This window comes from Phoca vitulina, unplaced genomic scaffold (assembly GCF_004348235.1).
Source record: "Phoca vitulina isolate PV1807 unplaced genomic scaffold, GSC_HSeal_1.0 scaffold2, whole genome shotgun sequence".
Classification (NCBI taxonomy): Eukaryota; Metazoa; Chordata; class Mammalia; order Carnivora; family Phocidae; genus Phoca; species Phoca vitulina.
Window position 1 is genome coordinate 50,237,415 of NW_022589705.1, and position 17,743 is coordinate 50,255,157.

The 17,743-nt window shown below is 35.5% G+C and overlaps 1 protein-coding gene across 1 annotated transcript in view; it reads left to right on the top strand.

The window, feature by feature from the left end:
- The window catches only part of ITGB3BP (integrin subunit beta 3 binding protein), a 60,200-nt gene that overhangs the window by 5,988 nt on the left and 36,469 nt on the right, over nucleotides 1-17,743 (top strand). Inside the window, exon 2 of the mRNA XM_032427355.1 lies at nucleotides 10,391-10,433. Within this exon, the coding sequence (XP_032283246.1) occupies nucleotides 10,391-10,433 (43 nt within the window). The remainder of the gene's footprint in view (nucleotides 1-10,390; nucleotides 10,434-17,743) is intronic.

The window sequence follows — 17,743 nt, forward strand, 5'->3', positions numbered from 1 at the left end:
CCAGCAAACATTTTATAGGAATAGAAAAACCGATTTCAAAATTTTTATGAAAAGGCAAAGGACTTATAAGAAAATAATCTTGAAAAAGGAGAATGAAGTTGGAGTACATAAACTAACTAGACTTAATATAAAGTGGTTCTGAATTCAGTGTGGTTTGGACATAAGGACAAATAGATAAAATGGAAGAGAATCCAAAGTCCAGAAATAGACCCAGAAAGGTGCCAAAGCAATTCAGTGGGGAAAGAAAAGTCCAAATGGTTCTGGGACACCGTACAGAAAAATAAATGAAACACCCTCAACTTCTACCTTATACCATATAAAAAATTGATTTGAAATATAGCATAGTCCTATATGTAAAAGGTAAAGTTTCTGAAGGAAGTGTATGAGAATATTGTTACAACATGAGGTAGGTAAAATTTCAGGCAAGATACAAAAAACAATAACCATAAAAGAAAAAAATAATAGACTTCATCTAAATTTTGAACTTCTCATCAAAGGACACAATTAAGAAAATGAATTGTCAAAAGCTAGAGGTATTACAATTCCAGATTTCAAATTATACTATAAGGCTGTCGTAATCAAAACAGTATGGTACGGACACAAAGATAGACACATAGATCAACGGAACAAGATAGAAAGCCCAGAAACAAACCCATGATTATATGGTCAATTAATCTTCGACAAAGGAGGCAAGAATATGCAATGGGAAAAAGTCTCTTCAACAGTGTTGGGAAAGCTGGACAAGTACATGCAAAAGAATGAAACTGGACCACTTACACCATACATGAAAATAAACTCGAAATGGATTAAGGGCCTAAATGTGAAACCTGACACCATAAAAATCCTAGAAGAGAGCACAGGCAATAATTTCTCTGCAGTTGGCTGTAGCAACATTTTTCTAGACCTGTCTCCTGAGAAAAGGGAACAAAAGCAAAAACTGTTGGGACTACATCAAAATTAAAACCTTCTGCACAACAAAGGAAACAGTCAACAAACTAAAAGACAACCTACTGAATGGGAGAAGATATTTGCAAATGACATAGCCGATAAAGTGTTAGTACCCAAAATATATAAAAATTTATACAATGCAACACCAAAAAACCCCAAATAATCCAATTAAAAAATGGGCAGAAGACATGAACAGACATTTCTTCAAAGAAGACATGCAGATGACCAACAGACACATGAAAAGGTGCTCAACAGCACTCATTATCAAGGAAATGAAATAAAAACTACAATGAGATACCATCTCACCTATCAGTATGGCTAAAATAAAAAACGCGAACAAGTGTTGACAAGGACAGGGAGAAAAAGGAACCCTTGTGCATTGTTGGTGGGAATGCAAACTGGTGCAGCCACTCTGGAAAACAGTATGTAGGTTCCTCAAAAAATTAAAAATAGAATACTCTGGGCACCTGGGTGGCTCAGTTGGTTAAGCGACTGCCTTTGGCTCAGGTCATGATCCTGGAGTCCCAGGATCGAGTCCCGTGTCGGGCTCCCTGCTCAGCAGGGAGTCTCCTTCTCCTTCTGACCCTACCCCCTCTTGTGCTCTCACTCTCTCTCTCTCTCTCAAATAAATAAATAAATAAAATCTTTTTAAAAATTAAAAAAAAAAAAATAGAATACCCTATGATCATAGTAATCGCACTACTAGGCATTTACCCAAAGGACACAAAAACACTAATTCAAAAGGATATATGCACCCCTGTGTTTATTGTTTATTGCAGCATTATTTACAGTAGCCAAATAGCCATACACACACACAGAGAGAATATTATTCAGCCATAAAAAAGAATGAAATCTTGCCATTTGCAACAACATGGATGGAGCCAGAGAGTATAATGCTAAGAGAAATAAGTCACTCAGAGAAAGACAAATACCACGTGATTTCACTCATACGGCATTCATTCATGTGGAATTAAAGAAACAATTTAAAGGGTAAAAAAGGGAGAGAGCCAAACCAAAAAACGGACTCATAACTATAGAGAGCAAACAGATGGTTACCAGAGGGGAGATGGGTGGGGAGATGGGTGAAATAGGTGAAGAGGATTAAAAGTACACTCATCTTCATGAGCACTGAGTAATGTATAGAATTGTTGAATCACTATATTGTACACCTGAAACTAATATAACACTCTATATTAACTATACTGGAATTAAAGTAAAAATAAAAAAAATTTTTTTAAATGAATTGTCAGGGTGCCTGGCTGGCTTAGTCAGTAGAGCGTGCAACTTTCTTGATCTCAGGGTTGTGAGTTCAAGCCCCACATTGGGTATAGAAATTACTTAAAAAAAATTTTTTTTTTTTAAAAAATGAATCGTCGGGGCACCTGGGTGGCTCAGTCGTTAAGCATCTGCCTTCGGCTCAGGTCATGATCCCATGGTCCTGGGATCGAGCCACGCATCAGGCTTCCTGCTCTGCAGGAAGCCTGCTTCTCCCTCTCCCACTCCCCCTGCTTGTGTTCCCTCTCTCGCTGTGTCTCTCTCTGTCAAATAAAAAATAAAATCTTAAAAAAAAAAAGGAAATTAAAAGCCTTTCTTTGAAAAAAAAATAAAATTAAAAAAATGAATTGTCAAGCCACTGAATAGGAGAAAATTCTTATAAGATATATTTTAACCAATTTATATTTAGAATATATAAAGAATTCTTGTAACTCAACAGTAAAACAGTAACTTAACTAAAGAGTAAAACTCATTAAAATAATAGTTCAAAAACTTGAACCAATATTTAATTTTAAAAAAAGTTACATAAATGGCAAGGAAGCATTTTGTTAGTCATCAGGAAAATGCAGATTAAAACTATATTGAAATACTGTTTAACACCTGGTAGAATGACTTTATGTACATTTTGCAGTTAACAATATTATGCAAATACTGAATCTTAGTAAATAGATTTGCTTTGCCCAGGGGTCTGGGTTAGCACTTCTGAAACTGATTTCTATGTATTCTAGGCTTGAGCAAATGATAAGTGTTTTGCAGATAATAGAAGCTAGGTTTTCATTGTTGTATAGAGGAATTTAAAATATTTTAGCTTGGCATTGGAGGTATCAATATGAAATCACAGATTTTTTAAATACACATATATACAGAGAGATAGACATGTATTTTTCTGTTCTATCTCTGTGTATCTTTATATATACATTTTAAAAATCTGTGATTTTTTTTCCTGGCTAGTGATATGTAATACAGTAGTCTCCTGTGGTGCTAGGCAGTGGCAGTGAGCCACAGCTCCCAGTCAGCCCCACCCAGTTGCGAGAGTAAAAAAAAATGATACACTTAAAACCATTCTGTACCCGTATAACCATTCTGTTTTTCACTTTTAATAGAGTATTCAGTAAATTGCATGAGATATTCAGTACTTTATTGTAAAATAGGCTTTTTGTTAGATGATTTTGCCCAACTATAGGTTAATATAAGTGTTGTGAGCATGTTGTGAGATAGGCTAGGCTAGGCTATAATATTTTGTAGGTTTGGTGTATTAATTGCATTTTCAGCTTAGATGGGTTTATCAGGGCATAACCTACTCTAAGTCAAAGAACTAGAGCAAGAGAGAAAGAATGATAAAACAAATAGGACAAAATGTAAACAAGTGATAAGTCTGGGTAAAAGATAAGAACTCTTACTCCTAGTTTTTTTTTAAGTTTAAAATTAAGTAAAAATTAAAAGTTACCCCCCGTACTCATCAAATTATTTTTAAAAAAAAACACCAATGCGTGGATTAAACAGTAAATTAGATACAATTGAAGAAAGAATTAGACAACTGGAAGATAGCTCTGAATTGCCCACATGCACTACAGAGACAAGAAATGCTAAGAAATAAGAGTTTAGATATATGGAAAATGGAACTATAAAGTCTAAAATTACTTCTAGATGAAGTCTAGAAAGGAAAAATGAAGGAAAGTCAATATTTGAAAAGATTATGGTTTAGGTTTTTCCAGAACTGTTAAGACATAGATCCATATAAGATACTACATTAGAGATAAGACCGTTAATAAGACATCTTTTGGGAACCTGCAGTGAAACTACCTTAAACAGGATTGGAGGAAGGGCACCTGGGAGGCTCAGTCATTAAGTGTCTGCCTTCGGCTCAGGTCATGATCCCAGGGTCCTGGGATGGAGCCCCACATCGGGCTCCCTGCTCAGCGGGAAGCCTGCTTCTCCCTTTCCCACTACCCCTGCTTGTGTTCCCTTCACTGTCTCTCTCTGTCAAATAAATAAATAAAATCTTTAAAAAAAAAAAATCAGGATTGGAGGATCATAAAAATTTAAAGAAACTAAATATATTCCTCAATTTGAGACTGAAGTTTTAAGTTAAAAATAAATACAATTAATTAAATAAATCATTAATTTATATAACACTTTTGTGCCCATCACTGTGTCAGGCTTTGGGGATTCAAATATGAACAGATACTGTATTTGCTGGGAGTTTTAATTTTTGTGGGAAAGATAGTTTAACAAGGATGTTTAACCTACCACTTAAGAGTGAAGGTGCTAATGATATAAATATCTTAGTTCAGGGAGGAAAGAGAAACATATAAATAGACTATTTCAACGTGGTAAGTTTTGTGAGAGGGGCATACTATAGTGCTATAGAGTAGAAAGATCCTTAATGCAATGTGGACTATGTCAGGGAAAACTTGTGCTAGATTCTCAAGGGGAAGGTAGACATCGATGTAAATTTATTATCAATTTTTATGCTATAAAATATAATACAAAAAATATGTAAAATATGATCTCAGGGTGCTGGGATCGAGCCCCACATCGGGCTCCTTGCTCAGCAGGGAGTCTGCTTCTCCCTCTCCCTCTGCCTGTCACTCCCCCTGCTTGTGCTCTCTCTCTGTCAAATAAATAAATCTTCAAAAAAAAATATGTAAAATATCACCCATTTCCCATATTTAATTCTGATAAAACTATTTGGCCCCTTTTTAAATTTATTTTTATTTTTTTATTTTTTTTATTAACATACAGGGTACAGGTCTGTGATTCATCAGTCTTACATGGCCCCTTTTGATAAATTTTAAAAGGATTTAACTTATGTCCTTTTATATATTTATGTGTGATGATATATGTATATATAAATTTCTCACAGGAGGAAATAGTAATGAATATTAATGTTCATTTTTGAGAATACTCATTTAAGAATGAAATTATCTTACAGCATTTCTCATTTTATTTTGCCCAGTGACCATCTCACCTCTATTTATCTTCTGGAGTCAGTATTCCCAAATATATCCCTTTACTTCTGTAAGAATTGTTTAGCTAATTCTCTATTAACCTTTTAATAAGGAAGCTTTTGACACAAAAAACATCTGTTGCCCAATAACTGCTTAAGGTTTTGGCCAGTTTTATCATGAAGAATAACAGAGGATTCATTATTTATTTAGGTGCTTTCACATGGTGACCATATTTCTACATGTAACAGAGTAATATTTCTCTCTACCACCCATATGTGATAGTGAATTATTGTATGACCACCGTGAATGTTGAACACAAAAGAGTACTTGAGAGAACACAAAAGGCTTGAATGAAAGGGAGAAGATAAAAAGGATATAGAAGATTCTTTTCTCATTCTCATACATAGAATGGAAAATAAATCGTTTCAGATATCTCAATTTAGGAGTCACATGGGATGTGAATTTGGTCATTGCCTTTCATCAAAGGATTTCTAAGCATCTCACAAGTATACTCAATCCTTTAAATACTCTTGCAATATTGTTATCACCATTATAGTAGGAAGTAAATGGAAGCACTGACATTGTAAGTGATATTTTAATCTTCCATTCAGAAATTCCCTACTAGGGCGCCTGGGTGGCTCAGTTGGTTAAGCGACTGCCTTCGGCTCAGGTCATGATCCTGGAGTCCCGGGATGGAGTCCCACATCGGGCTCCTTGCTCGGCGGGGAGTCTGCTTCTCCCTCTGCCCTTCCCCCCTCTCATGCTCTCTCTCTCTAATAAATAAATAAATCTTAAAAAAAAAAAAGAAAGAAATTCCCTACTAGTTTATGGGCCAGTATTATTATCAACTTTATGAAGCTTAGTGAAATTATGTGATTTGCCCAAATTTAGTGGAGGAATTTGGCATAGCATCAAGGCTCTCTGACTCTTACCTGCTTTACCAAGTTTATCTGTCTCCCCACACACCCACTCTTACCCTCAGCTCTGCTATTCAAAATTATATTTAATCCAGTATTTTAAAGAGAAGCTCAAAGGGGCACTTGGGTGGCTCAGTCAGTTAGGTGTCCAACTATTGATTTCTGCTCAAGTCATGATCTTGGGGTCTGAGATTGAGCCCCACATTGGGCTCCGCACTGAGCATGGAGCCTACTTGAAATTCTCTCCCCTCTCTGCCCACTCACACTCTATCAAAAAAAAGAGAGAGAAGCTCAAAACATGTAATTTTGTGCTTTTTGAGGTGTCATTCCTCATTCTTAATTAGAAATCAAATGAAAGTTCATTTTTTTCTAAAATAATTTCTTTTATATTGTCATCAGTGTTAGTAATGTTGTATAATGAAACTCCTGTACTTGTTCTGTTCTGATAGAATCAGAGAATCCTATTCAGGATACTACCATGTGATAAGTTAAATAAAATAGGGGAGGATAGTCTTAGTAATATGACTAATCCCACAAATATAATTACTTTCTATTCCTCTTGATATGAAATTGCATGTCAAATGTATTTATCTTTCCTAAATTCTCAAGAGCAAAATGCTGGTAGCAACCAGAATTTTCATCCCAATGAATCTAAATTTAGTACACCTAAAAATGAAGCACAGTATTTAAATTATGGACATAGGTGTAAATTTGGGTTAAGTTAGAAGTGGGAAGTAACCTGCAGAAGTAATAAGATTACCAGGACGAGGGAGGAAATTAGGATACAGTAGATAAGTGCCCATTTAAAAAATTATTTTTTAAAAGATTTTATTATTTGAGAGAGAGAGAGATTGAGAGAATGAGTGGGGGGAGGGGCAGAGGGAGAAGCAGACTCCCTGCAGAGCAGGAAGCCCGACATAGGACTTGATTCCAGGACTCTGGGATCATGACCTGAGCCGAAGGCAGATGCTTAACCAACTGAGCCACCCAGGCGCCCCTAAAGTTTACAGTTTAATCATTAAGTGTACAGTTCTATGACATTAAGTACATTCACCTTGTGCAACTATCACCACCATCTATCTCCAAAACTTTTTCCATCTTGCAAAACTGAAATTTTATACCCATCCCTATTCACCCTTCCTCTAGTGGCAACCAGTGTTTTCTGTGTTTATGAATTTGACTACTTTAAGTACCTTGTTTGAGTGGATCATACAGTATTTGCCCTTTTGATATTGGCTTATTTCACTTAGCATGATATCTTCAAGGTTCATCTGTGTTGTAGCATGTGTCAGAATTTCTTTCCTTTTTAAAGCTGAATAATATACCATTGTATATCTACACTACATTTCGTTTACTCATTTACCTGTCAGTGGGCGCTTGCATTGTTTTCACATTTTGGCTATTGGAAATAATGCTGCTATGAACATGGATGGGTGTACAAATACCTATTTGTGTCTCTGCTTTCCATTCTTTTGGATATATACCCAGAAGTGGAATTGCTGAATTATGTGGCAATTCTACATGTAATTTTTTGAGGAACTGCCAAACTGTTTTTCACAGCAGCTGTACCATTTTACAGTCCCACCAGCAGTGCACGAACATTCCAGTTCTCCATATCCTAGCCAGCATTTTCTCTTTTTTTTTTTTATAATAGACATCCTAATGGTTGTGAAATGGTATCTCTTTGTGGTTCAGATTTGCATTTTCCTAATATTAGGGATGTTGAACATTTTTTCATATGTTTATTGGCCAGTAGTATATCTTCTTTGGAGAAATGTCTATTTGAGTCCTTTTTGGTGTATCCATTTTTTTTTTTAAAGATTTTTTATTTATTTGACAGAGAGAGACACAGCGAGAGAGGGAACACAAGCAGGGGGAGTGGGAGAGGGAGAAGCAGGCTTCCCACAGAGCAGGGAGCCCAATGCGGGGCTCGATACCAGGACCCTGAGATCATGACCTGAGCCGAAGGCAGACGCTTAACGACTGAGCCACCCAGGTGCCCCATGGTATATCCATTTTTTTAAACCAAAGTAATAACCCCTAAAACTGCTTATAACTTTACAGAACTACCAGAGATATCGCTTTTAATTGCCAACTAATACTGGTAACAAGTGAGTAAATACTTTAGAAAAATATTTATCCCATAGATCTAATCAAGTTTTGTCTGTTCTTCCTTTATAGTATAGTTTCAACCATCTCTTCCTCTCTGTTACTATTAACATCATCCTCTTCCATGTAACATAATTTCATGCTTATATTACAGTTGTTTGTGGCTAAAAGAGTGGATAAAATAAGATTAAAAGCATAGTATGTACTTAATTTAATAACATACTTCGGCATTGGGCCTAGTTCTAATAGATCGTCATAAAATCCTCTAGTAGGTTTGCTGTTCTTTACCTCTTAACTCCTCCCCGTCAGTTCAACAAAGATTTGTTGTGCACAGGACCTGAGATCTGAGTTTCTGCCCTTCAAGCTGTGGGACAGTGGGCACATCACACCAACTCTTCCATATTGGATGAACTAAGTGATTTCTTAGATTTCTCCTAGTTTCATCTATTAAATCTCTTCATGATTCTTATAAATATTACCAGGTTTTAGTTTACAAGCCTGAATTATATGAAAACCATATCACCCACAATAAATCATGTTTTTAGATTCTCACTGAACTGTTAAAAGTGGGAAATAACAGTCTAACCCAGCTCACTTTCTTGTTTACTTTTATATATTTCCTTGAGCTTCTTAGATCACCCTAGGACCTAAACCGGAAATCTTTTAAATCCAAACATTGAGTTACTTTCTCTAAGAATAAATCATCAATAAGTAATATTTTGAGCAGTTAATATCAGGGTGGGGTTTGTTTCCTTCTAATAGGTAGTATTACATCTTAGCATTTAAAAACAGAATAAAAAACTCTGTGCTGTGTACTTTTAGTTTTTGATTTCTACTTTCGAAATTTTATTAAATACCAAAATATTTCATACACCTGAATAGAGTACTATATATTCCAAAACTAAATATATATTCTTTTTTGGATCATCTGCCATTTTTATTTGTTCATTCCTCTATTCTCTTCTTGCTTCATTGAGAATTCACATTAAATTGATTTCACGTGGACTTCTAAAAGATACAAGTAATTTTTCAAAGTGATTTAATTAATTTCAAGAAATAATGTTATGTGATAAGCTACTATATATATAATAGCAAAATTAAGTGAGCCCTTTTTTGATAGATTAAATTTTTGTATTTAATATTTACTACTCCATAATGTTTGTAAATTGTCCATCTCTTCTATTTTTTTCTTGTTCTTGTCACTTGTTTGAAAGTCAATAGAAAAAAAGTCAGTAGTGATTTATGAATAGTCATTGTCTAATATGTATAAATTTTTTTTTTTGTTTTCTATAATACAACCTTTACAATACAATCCTTTTTTTTTATGGTCAAATTCTCTAATATTTTAAATAACGAAATTTCTGTTTCTCAGGGATCAAGAAAGTACTTTTAACGCTGCATTTGTCACTGGGAAAACTAGTTTTAATTTATATTGACCTTTTTCTCCTTTGAGCATTTAGTCTGCATTCAATAAAATGTTGATGACTGCTCTTTAGAAGACAGCTGTACGAAATAAAGTATTATAAATATTCAGCTTTCCTTTCTAAGCATTGTCACCAACAGCTGGGCATCCAGTTTAGCAGAACAGATTTTGCACAGAGAGAGCCTGGCATGTTCCTGAATCAGTTTAGTGGGGGAGACAAAAAATAGTTTCTTATGGATTGGGGACTTATAAAGACATAGAGCATCTGTTCCTCAGTTAAGTCATAGTCTGGTAGCACTGAATCATGTTTAAAGCTAGAATAATGTGCAAAACTTTTTTCACCTTGTTCATACCTTTATTTTAATAACTAGTGCATTATTTCTGCAAATAATATACTTTCAACATCTCCATTAAGGGTGTGTAAATTATTTTGCCCTTATGCTTAATTTTTCATTAGTGATATTTTAAAACACAAATATATTAATCTTTACTAAGATTATTTCGTAATATGACTTTAATGCTTGAATTGTACAATAGTGCATGTATATGAAACCATATATAAAAGTCCATTTGAATATTTAATTATTCCATATTGAAAGATGCTATTAAAAAATCCAGTTTCATCATCATGAAAATTGCTTTGCTTCATATGGTATTCTGCTTTCATTGGCAAAAGTAACTCAGAATCTTTGTTTATATTTATTACTCTTAAATATTTGGCTACTTAAAGCATATAAATCTGATTTCTTTAAATATTTTGTTTGCAGTGTTAAGAGATCACTGAAATTGGATCATCTGTTAGAAGCAAATGTAAGTATTTACCTGTGAATTTATAATTGCATAACAAAAATGTATTTTTAGTTTTTTAACAGGATATTTACCTTAATAAATAGAAAAATTCTCAAAAAACATTGTGATGTAATTGTGATTGGTACACCATTTTCTGTATAAAATGTTTTTTATAAATCTAATGTATGGAAGTTCCTGGCCAGATTGAGGTTTTCATTTAAGAGGCAAATTATTTAGAAACCTTAATAAAATAATTCAGTAGAAATGAATTTACTATTTGTGGAAAAAATGTTCTGCCATTTAAATGCACAAGAAACAATATGGAACAATGGCAGTGCTTTAATCTGTAGTCTATAATCTGCTAAATTGAAATAAAAACATTAACAGCATTTTTATATAAAAAATGTAATTACCTCCCTCAGCTATGTTGGCATAATTAAACAATAAAGTACTAACAGTGTAATAAATTTCAGCATGGTTATCACAATAAAAATAAAAATGTACTGTTGCTATTACTTTTTGTAAATCTAGTCATAGTACATTCCCAGTGCCAGCATATCATGACATATGTTGGTTTATTATCTTTTCATACCAGCTATGGAACTAGATACAAATACTAATATTGAGATACTTATGGCCTCAGTAATCTTAAATGCAAGTAAATTGATGAGAAAGTGAATTAAAACAAATAGCTAGTCAATAAATGGCGCTCCTACAAAATCCCATATGAGAATGCCATTTCAAGAAATGGATGTTATATGGAATTTCTCTTTGGAACACTTACTGATATTTAACAGTTTACCATTTTTAAAACTTCCTAGATGCTTTTTTAAAGATATTTAAACAAAAGTGGGAAAACAATGCAATGCCACTAAAAAAATCATTAGCAGTGTAATCAGCAATTTAGAGTACCATTAACCAACTTGTTCTATACAGAATGCAGCTGTGACTGTAATTCTGCATCTGTTTCTTTGGTCAGAGTGGTATTTTGGTAGATGAGTAGTCCAGCTTGAAATGAAATACTGTTCTTTCCTGCCCCAAAACTGTTCTTTGGGAGATGGTAACATTATTTGAATAGCAGAGACTGGCCATTTAGGAATTCATCCTCTTCATGAAGTACAATTGTCATCATGGCTATTTTTACTTGTCATCAGTCCATTTTTACTTCAGGTTAAGATGTGTCAAGGTAGCCTGTGCCACAACTAACATCCTGTATTAGAAAAATACATTGTTATGTTTGGCCCAATTCTGTACCTTTAAACCAAGGGGACTTAGCTTGACTTAGCTTGGTATCACATGGCCACTCCCTGCTAACTGCAGGTTCCTAGCATCTAGCCTGGGCCTTTCCTCAACATTTCTCTTCTATTTTCTGACCTATTTCTGGTAATTTCTGCCTTTGTACTCTTGCCTCATTGTTTGTTGGCAGCTCTATATTCACATCTTAGAACTGGCAGCTTTCGTTCTGGTGCTATCTAGGATTCTCTCCTTTGCTACAGTTATGCTTCCATCCACTCCAGTAACAACTTAGCCCTAAAGCAGCCTGGCTCCACAAGTCTACCCACATGCCAATGATCCGTTGAGGCTGCCTTAGCCCATGCAAAGGAAAATCAGACATTCAAGACATACCTATAATTCCAACAGTACCTAATTGCTGTAAAACTGCAGAGAAACTAGTAGTAACTTTATGGTCATTTTGCCTTACAATGTGATACTGAAGGAAGAAGACTGATATCCACAGAAAGGAGATAGCCCTTATATACCAGTTGGTTGAAGTGGAACCTATTCATTCTAATCTACTGCTATTTCCTCTCTTAGAGATGTTCAAAACTCCCAAATCCCAGTGTTCCCGAAGTAGCTACAGACCTTCATGGAGATTAATGCTCCATGATGTTAGGGCAAGTCTGCAAAAGTCATTTTCCTTATGAGTCTCCTAATGGAGAAAACAGAAGTATGAATCAACCCCAGTGACCTTCCTTTAATATCTGGAATGTATACTACAAATACCATCGTTTGCTGAACCTCCCAAATTGTTGGGGGGTAGTGAGGAGTAAAGAATATTCCAGTTTTTCATCACCTACAATATTTAAGCTGCTCAAGTTATTGTCCTCCAAGCACTGTTTCTAGATGAATTTTCAGAAATGAAGATGAATTATTTATTACAAACTGCTGCCAGTGGCAGTTCAGATGAATTTATAGGGACAACTACCTACCTAATCATGTACATAGTCTCATTCAGGCCACCTCAGAGAAGGAATGGAAGAAGCAGATGCTACAGGTAGGAAGGGAAGGAGCATACTTCCTACCAAGGCCAACTCAGTAGGCTTACTGCTAGAGGGAATAACAGTGCAAGTTGGGGAGGGTGGGGGAGGTTTGCTAATTTAGGCATGGATTCCCAGGCTAGATTACTCCCTTATTATTGGTAGGACACTTCTGATTATTCCTAGGGCCTAAACTTGTCTTATCTCTCTGAGACAAGGCTTCTGCCAACTCCTGAAATTAGAAAGAACTTTGAATTTCAGGGCATTAGGAAATTTTATAGCTCTCATTCTGCAGTCCTATTTATTGATTTGGTTCACATCTACTTTGTTCTCTCCCTCCCTATATCTCTTAGCAGTTAAGTGGTGCTAATTTCCTCCTCTTCTCATCCCCTGGCAACTAATTTACTTGCTGTCTCTATGGATTTGCTCATCCTGGACATTTTATGTAATTGGAATCATACAATATTGTGGCCTTCCATGACTGGCTTCTTTCATAACATTTTCATGTTTCATCCATGTTGTTATATGTAACAGTACTTCACTCCTTTTTGTAGCTGAATCATATTTCAGTTTTCTTGATTAGATACTTAGGGATGGAATTGCTGACTTACATGATAATTCCATCTTTAACTTCTTGAAAAACTGTCAAACTCTTTTCTACAGCAGCTGCACCATTTTACATTCCCACTGCCAGTGAATGGGGAGGGTTCCAATTTCTCCAGATCCTCCTTGCTATTATCTGACTCTTTGATTCTAGCCATCCTAGTAGGTGTGAAGTAGTATCTCATTGTGGTTTTAATTTGCATTTCTTTGATGATGTTGAGCATTTTTTCACATACTTATTGGCCATCTGTATATTCTCTTTGGAGAAATAGCTACTCAAATTAGTTACCCATTTTTAAGTAATATTTTTGTTATTTTACTTTTGTGTATTCTCAGTACAATCACCTTATCACAGATTCTCTGGGTTGTCTTTTCACTTTCTTGGTAGCATCGCTTTGATGCACAAAAGTTTTAAATTTTGATGAAGTCCAGTTTACTACTTCTTTGATTGCATGTACTTCTGGTGTCATATCTAAGAAACTATTACTTAATCAAGTTAATTTTGTACATGATGTGAGAGTAGGAGCATATATATTCAGTTGTCCTAGCACTATTTGTTGAAAAGATATTCTTTCCCCCATTGAATGGTGTTGATACCCTTGCTGAAAATTAATGACCTATAAATGTAAGGATTTATTTCTGGACTCTCAAGTTGACGCCATTCATCTCTGTCTGCCTTTATGCCACTACCACGCTTTCTTAATTACTGTAAGTTTTCAAAATAAAGTTATAATTACTGTAAATTTGAAATCAGGAAATGTGAATCCTCCTTTTGTTTTTCCTTTTCAAAATTGCTTCTGCTATTCTGTATATCTTGCAATTTCATATGAATTTTAAGATCACCTTGTCCATTTCTGAAAAACAGCCGTTAGGAATTTTGACAGGGATTACAGATCAATTTGGGGAATTTGCCATCTTAACATTATAGTAATTCACCCAACAACAGCAGAACGTACACTCTTCTTATATATTCTCTCAAAACAACTTCCCTATCCAGATCACTTTCAAAAGCTTAAGATTGTGGGAGTAGAGTTTCAGATAAAGTGTGCAAGTTCTAGGGAGATCTTCCATGAAAGCCCTTGTTTGAATAGCAGTGTTGGAGTTTCTTTGCCTCACTCCTTCCCCTCACCGAGAGAAGAGGAGGTGATGCTATGGATCCTGGACTAAGAAATATGGCAGTACCAGGTGCCTATACTGACCCTATCTACCCTGCTTTTTCTACTGTTTGCTTCATGTTCCTTGAACTTCTCTGATTGCAAAAGGATAGTCACTTACCCACCATGGCTAAATTCTCTGCCTCTGGGAGGAGGGCAGGTCTGTGAATCTCATCCTCTTCCTGAAAGTAAGCTGGCTTTCTCTATGAGGTTGGGGTCTGCTGGGCTTTCAGTGGATGTGAGGCCATCATCTGGCCAATGCTCTGATAGAAGTGGCACTTCTGGAGTAGTATGCATTCCTTGGCTTGATGGTCTAGACATTCAACTGTAGCACCAGTCTCATTTGCATCTATGCTTCTGCATGTTCTTCCCCTTTGGCCACCTCTCACTCCCAATACTGAACACCTCACCAGGTCTGGGGACACAGAGAGATTCTAGGCCCCTGGCAGACTTCTTAAAGGTGAACTCCACTGCCTTGCCCTCCTTCCTTCAAGCTCCGGAAGCCCTCCATGTCATGTAGGCATTAATATTCTAGTGATATACTAGATTGGGTGAGGAAACTAAAATTCAGAGTAAGTGGTATACCCACAATAGCATAGCTAGGACACAGCAAAACTATTATATGAGCCCAGGCTTCCTTCAATATAACACAGCTATTTTTCCTTTAGTGTAATTACTTAAACACTTTATGAATCTTCATCCTATTTGGCAAAATCTAATTTCTAATACTCTTTTTGTTCATATTATCTTTACAGTTAACTAAATTTATGAAATGTTTTTATTTTTTTCAAGATTTATTTATTTATTTGAGGGGGGGAGGAGGGGCAAATGGAGAGGGAGAGAATCCCAAGCAGACTCCCCCTGAGCAAAGAGCCCAACGTGGGGCTCGATCCCACAACTCCAGGATTATAACCTGAGTCGAAATCAAGAGCCAGACACTTAACTGACTGAGCCACCCAGGTACCCCTGAAATGTTTTTAAATATTGGGTTGATTCAATAGGAACAAAGAAAGTCTTTTAAATATCCATATGGAAAAAAAATAATCTCTTAATCTTTATCTCACTTGATACACAAAAATTAATTCAAGAAGTGTCATAGGCATAAAGTAAAAGTTAAAAGCATCAAGCTTCTAGAAGGAAATATAAGAAATTATCTTTGAGACCTAAAGTAGACAAAATTTCATACAACAGAAAAAGTACTAACTCTAGAAGATAAAGTTAATAAGGTAGACTTTATCAAAATTAGAAATTTTTGCTCCTCAAAAGACACCATTAAGAAGATGAATAGGCAAGCCAGGGATTGAGAAGAAAATATTTGTCTCACATCTATCTGACAAAAGACTTGTATCTATAATATATAAATAAAAAATAAAAAGACAGTACAATAAAAATCTACAAAAACTTGAACCAACATGTCACCAAAAAATATTTAAATGGACAGTTAGCACATGAAAAAGTGTTCAACATCATTTATCATTGGAAATACAAATGAAACCCACAAATGGATACCATTCCCACTCACTAGAAGAGCTAAATAACAAAACAGAATGGCTTTTAAAAAACAACAGCACTAGGGGCGCCTGGCTGGCTTAAGTTGTAGAACTTGCAACTCTTGATCTCAGAGTCCTGAGTTCAAGCCCTATGTTGGGAGTAGAGATTACTTTAAAAAAAAATGGGGGGCACCTGCGTGGCTCAGTCAGTTAAGCATCTGCCTTTGGCTCAGGTCATGGTCTTGGGGTCCTGGGATCGAGCCCCATGTTGGGCTCCCCACTCAGTGGGGAGTCTGCTTCTTCTTCTCTTTCTCCCTCTGCTCCTCCCCCCGACTCATGCTCTTCCTCTCAAATAAATAAATAAAATCTTTAAAAAAAACAAACATAAGAATGACTAAAACAGTGCTAAAGATTAATAAGGATGTGGAGCAACTGGAACTCTCTTTTACTGATTGGAATTTAAAATGACACAAATACTTTGGAGAACTCCAGCTTTTATTTTATAGAGAGAAGTACAAATCTCTATACTATAACCTAGCAATTACATTCCTAGCTTTCCCAAAAAAATAAAATGACATATCCACAAAAGACCTATTCAAGAATTTTTTTTTTAAAGACTTATTTATTTATTCTAGAGAGAGAAAGTGTACGTGTGAGTGGGGGGGAAGGGGAGAGGGAGAGAATCTCAAGCAGACTTCAGCTGAGTGCGTGGAGTCTGACCTGGGCTGGATCTCATGACCCATGAGATCATGACCTGAGCTGAAATCACCAGTCAAGACTTAACTGACTGAGCCACCCAGGCACCCCGACATATACAAGAATGTTTTTAGCAACTTAATTCATAATAGCCCCAAACTGGAAATAATCCAAATCTCTTTCAGTCAGAGAGTAGAAAAACAAATTCTGGTATATTTATACAAAGGAGCACTATTCAGCAATAAAAAGGAACACACTACTACCACATGCAACAATGTAGATGATCTCAAAAACATGTTGAACAAAAGAAACCAGAACCAAAAGTTACATACTTAATTTATATGAAGTTCAAAAATAGGCAGAGATATCTATGATTATAGGAATTAGAAAGTGGTTGCCTGTGGGCTAGAAAGTGGAAATTGAGTGGAAACCTGAGATGGTTGAAATGTTCCATATCTTGTGTGGTAGTTACATCAGAGTAACCAATTGTCACATCTCCTCAAGCTGAACTATTAAGATCCGTGCATTTTAATTAAATCATACTTTAATAAACAGACAAAAATATATTTGAGGTGGAATTCAGTTTATATTCTGAAAAATATGAGGATATATGAAGGAATGATGGGAAACAGCCATGAAAATATTTCATTAAAATCTTCTCGACAGTTACATGCAGGAGAGTTACAGAATAGTGTTATCTTTAATATGAAAGTTAATATTTTAGGGGCGGCTCTGTGGCACAGTCAGTTAAGTGTCCAACTCTTGGTTTCAGCTCAGATTATGATCTCAGGGTTGTGGGATCGAGCCTTGCATCGGGCTCTGCACTCAGTGCAGAGTATACTTAAACATTCTCTCTCTCTCAGTTAAGGAGTCAATCCCATTTACAATTGCACCTAAAAACATAAGATACCTAGGAATAAATCTAACCAAAGAGGCAAAGAATCTGTACTCAGAAAACTATAGAATACTCACAAAAGAAATTGAGGAAGACACAAAGAAATGGAAAAACATTCCATGCTCATGGACTGAGAAAACAAATATTGTGAAAATGTCTATGCTACCTAGAGCAATCTACACATTCAATGCAATCCCTATCAAAATACCAACAACTTTTTTCAAAGAAATGGAAC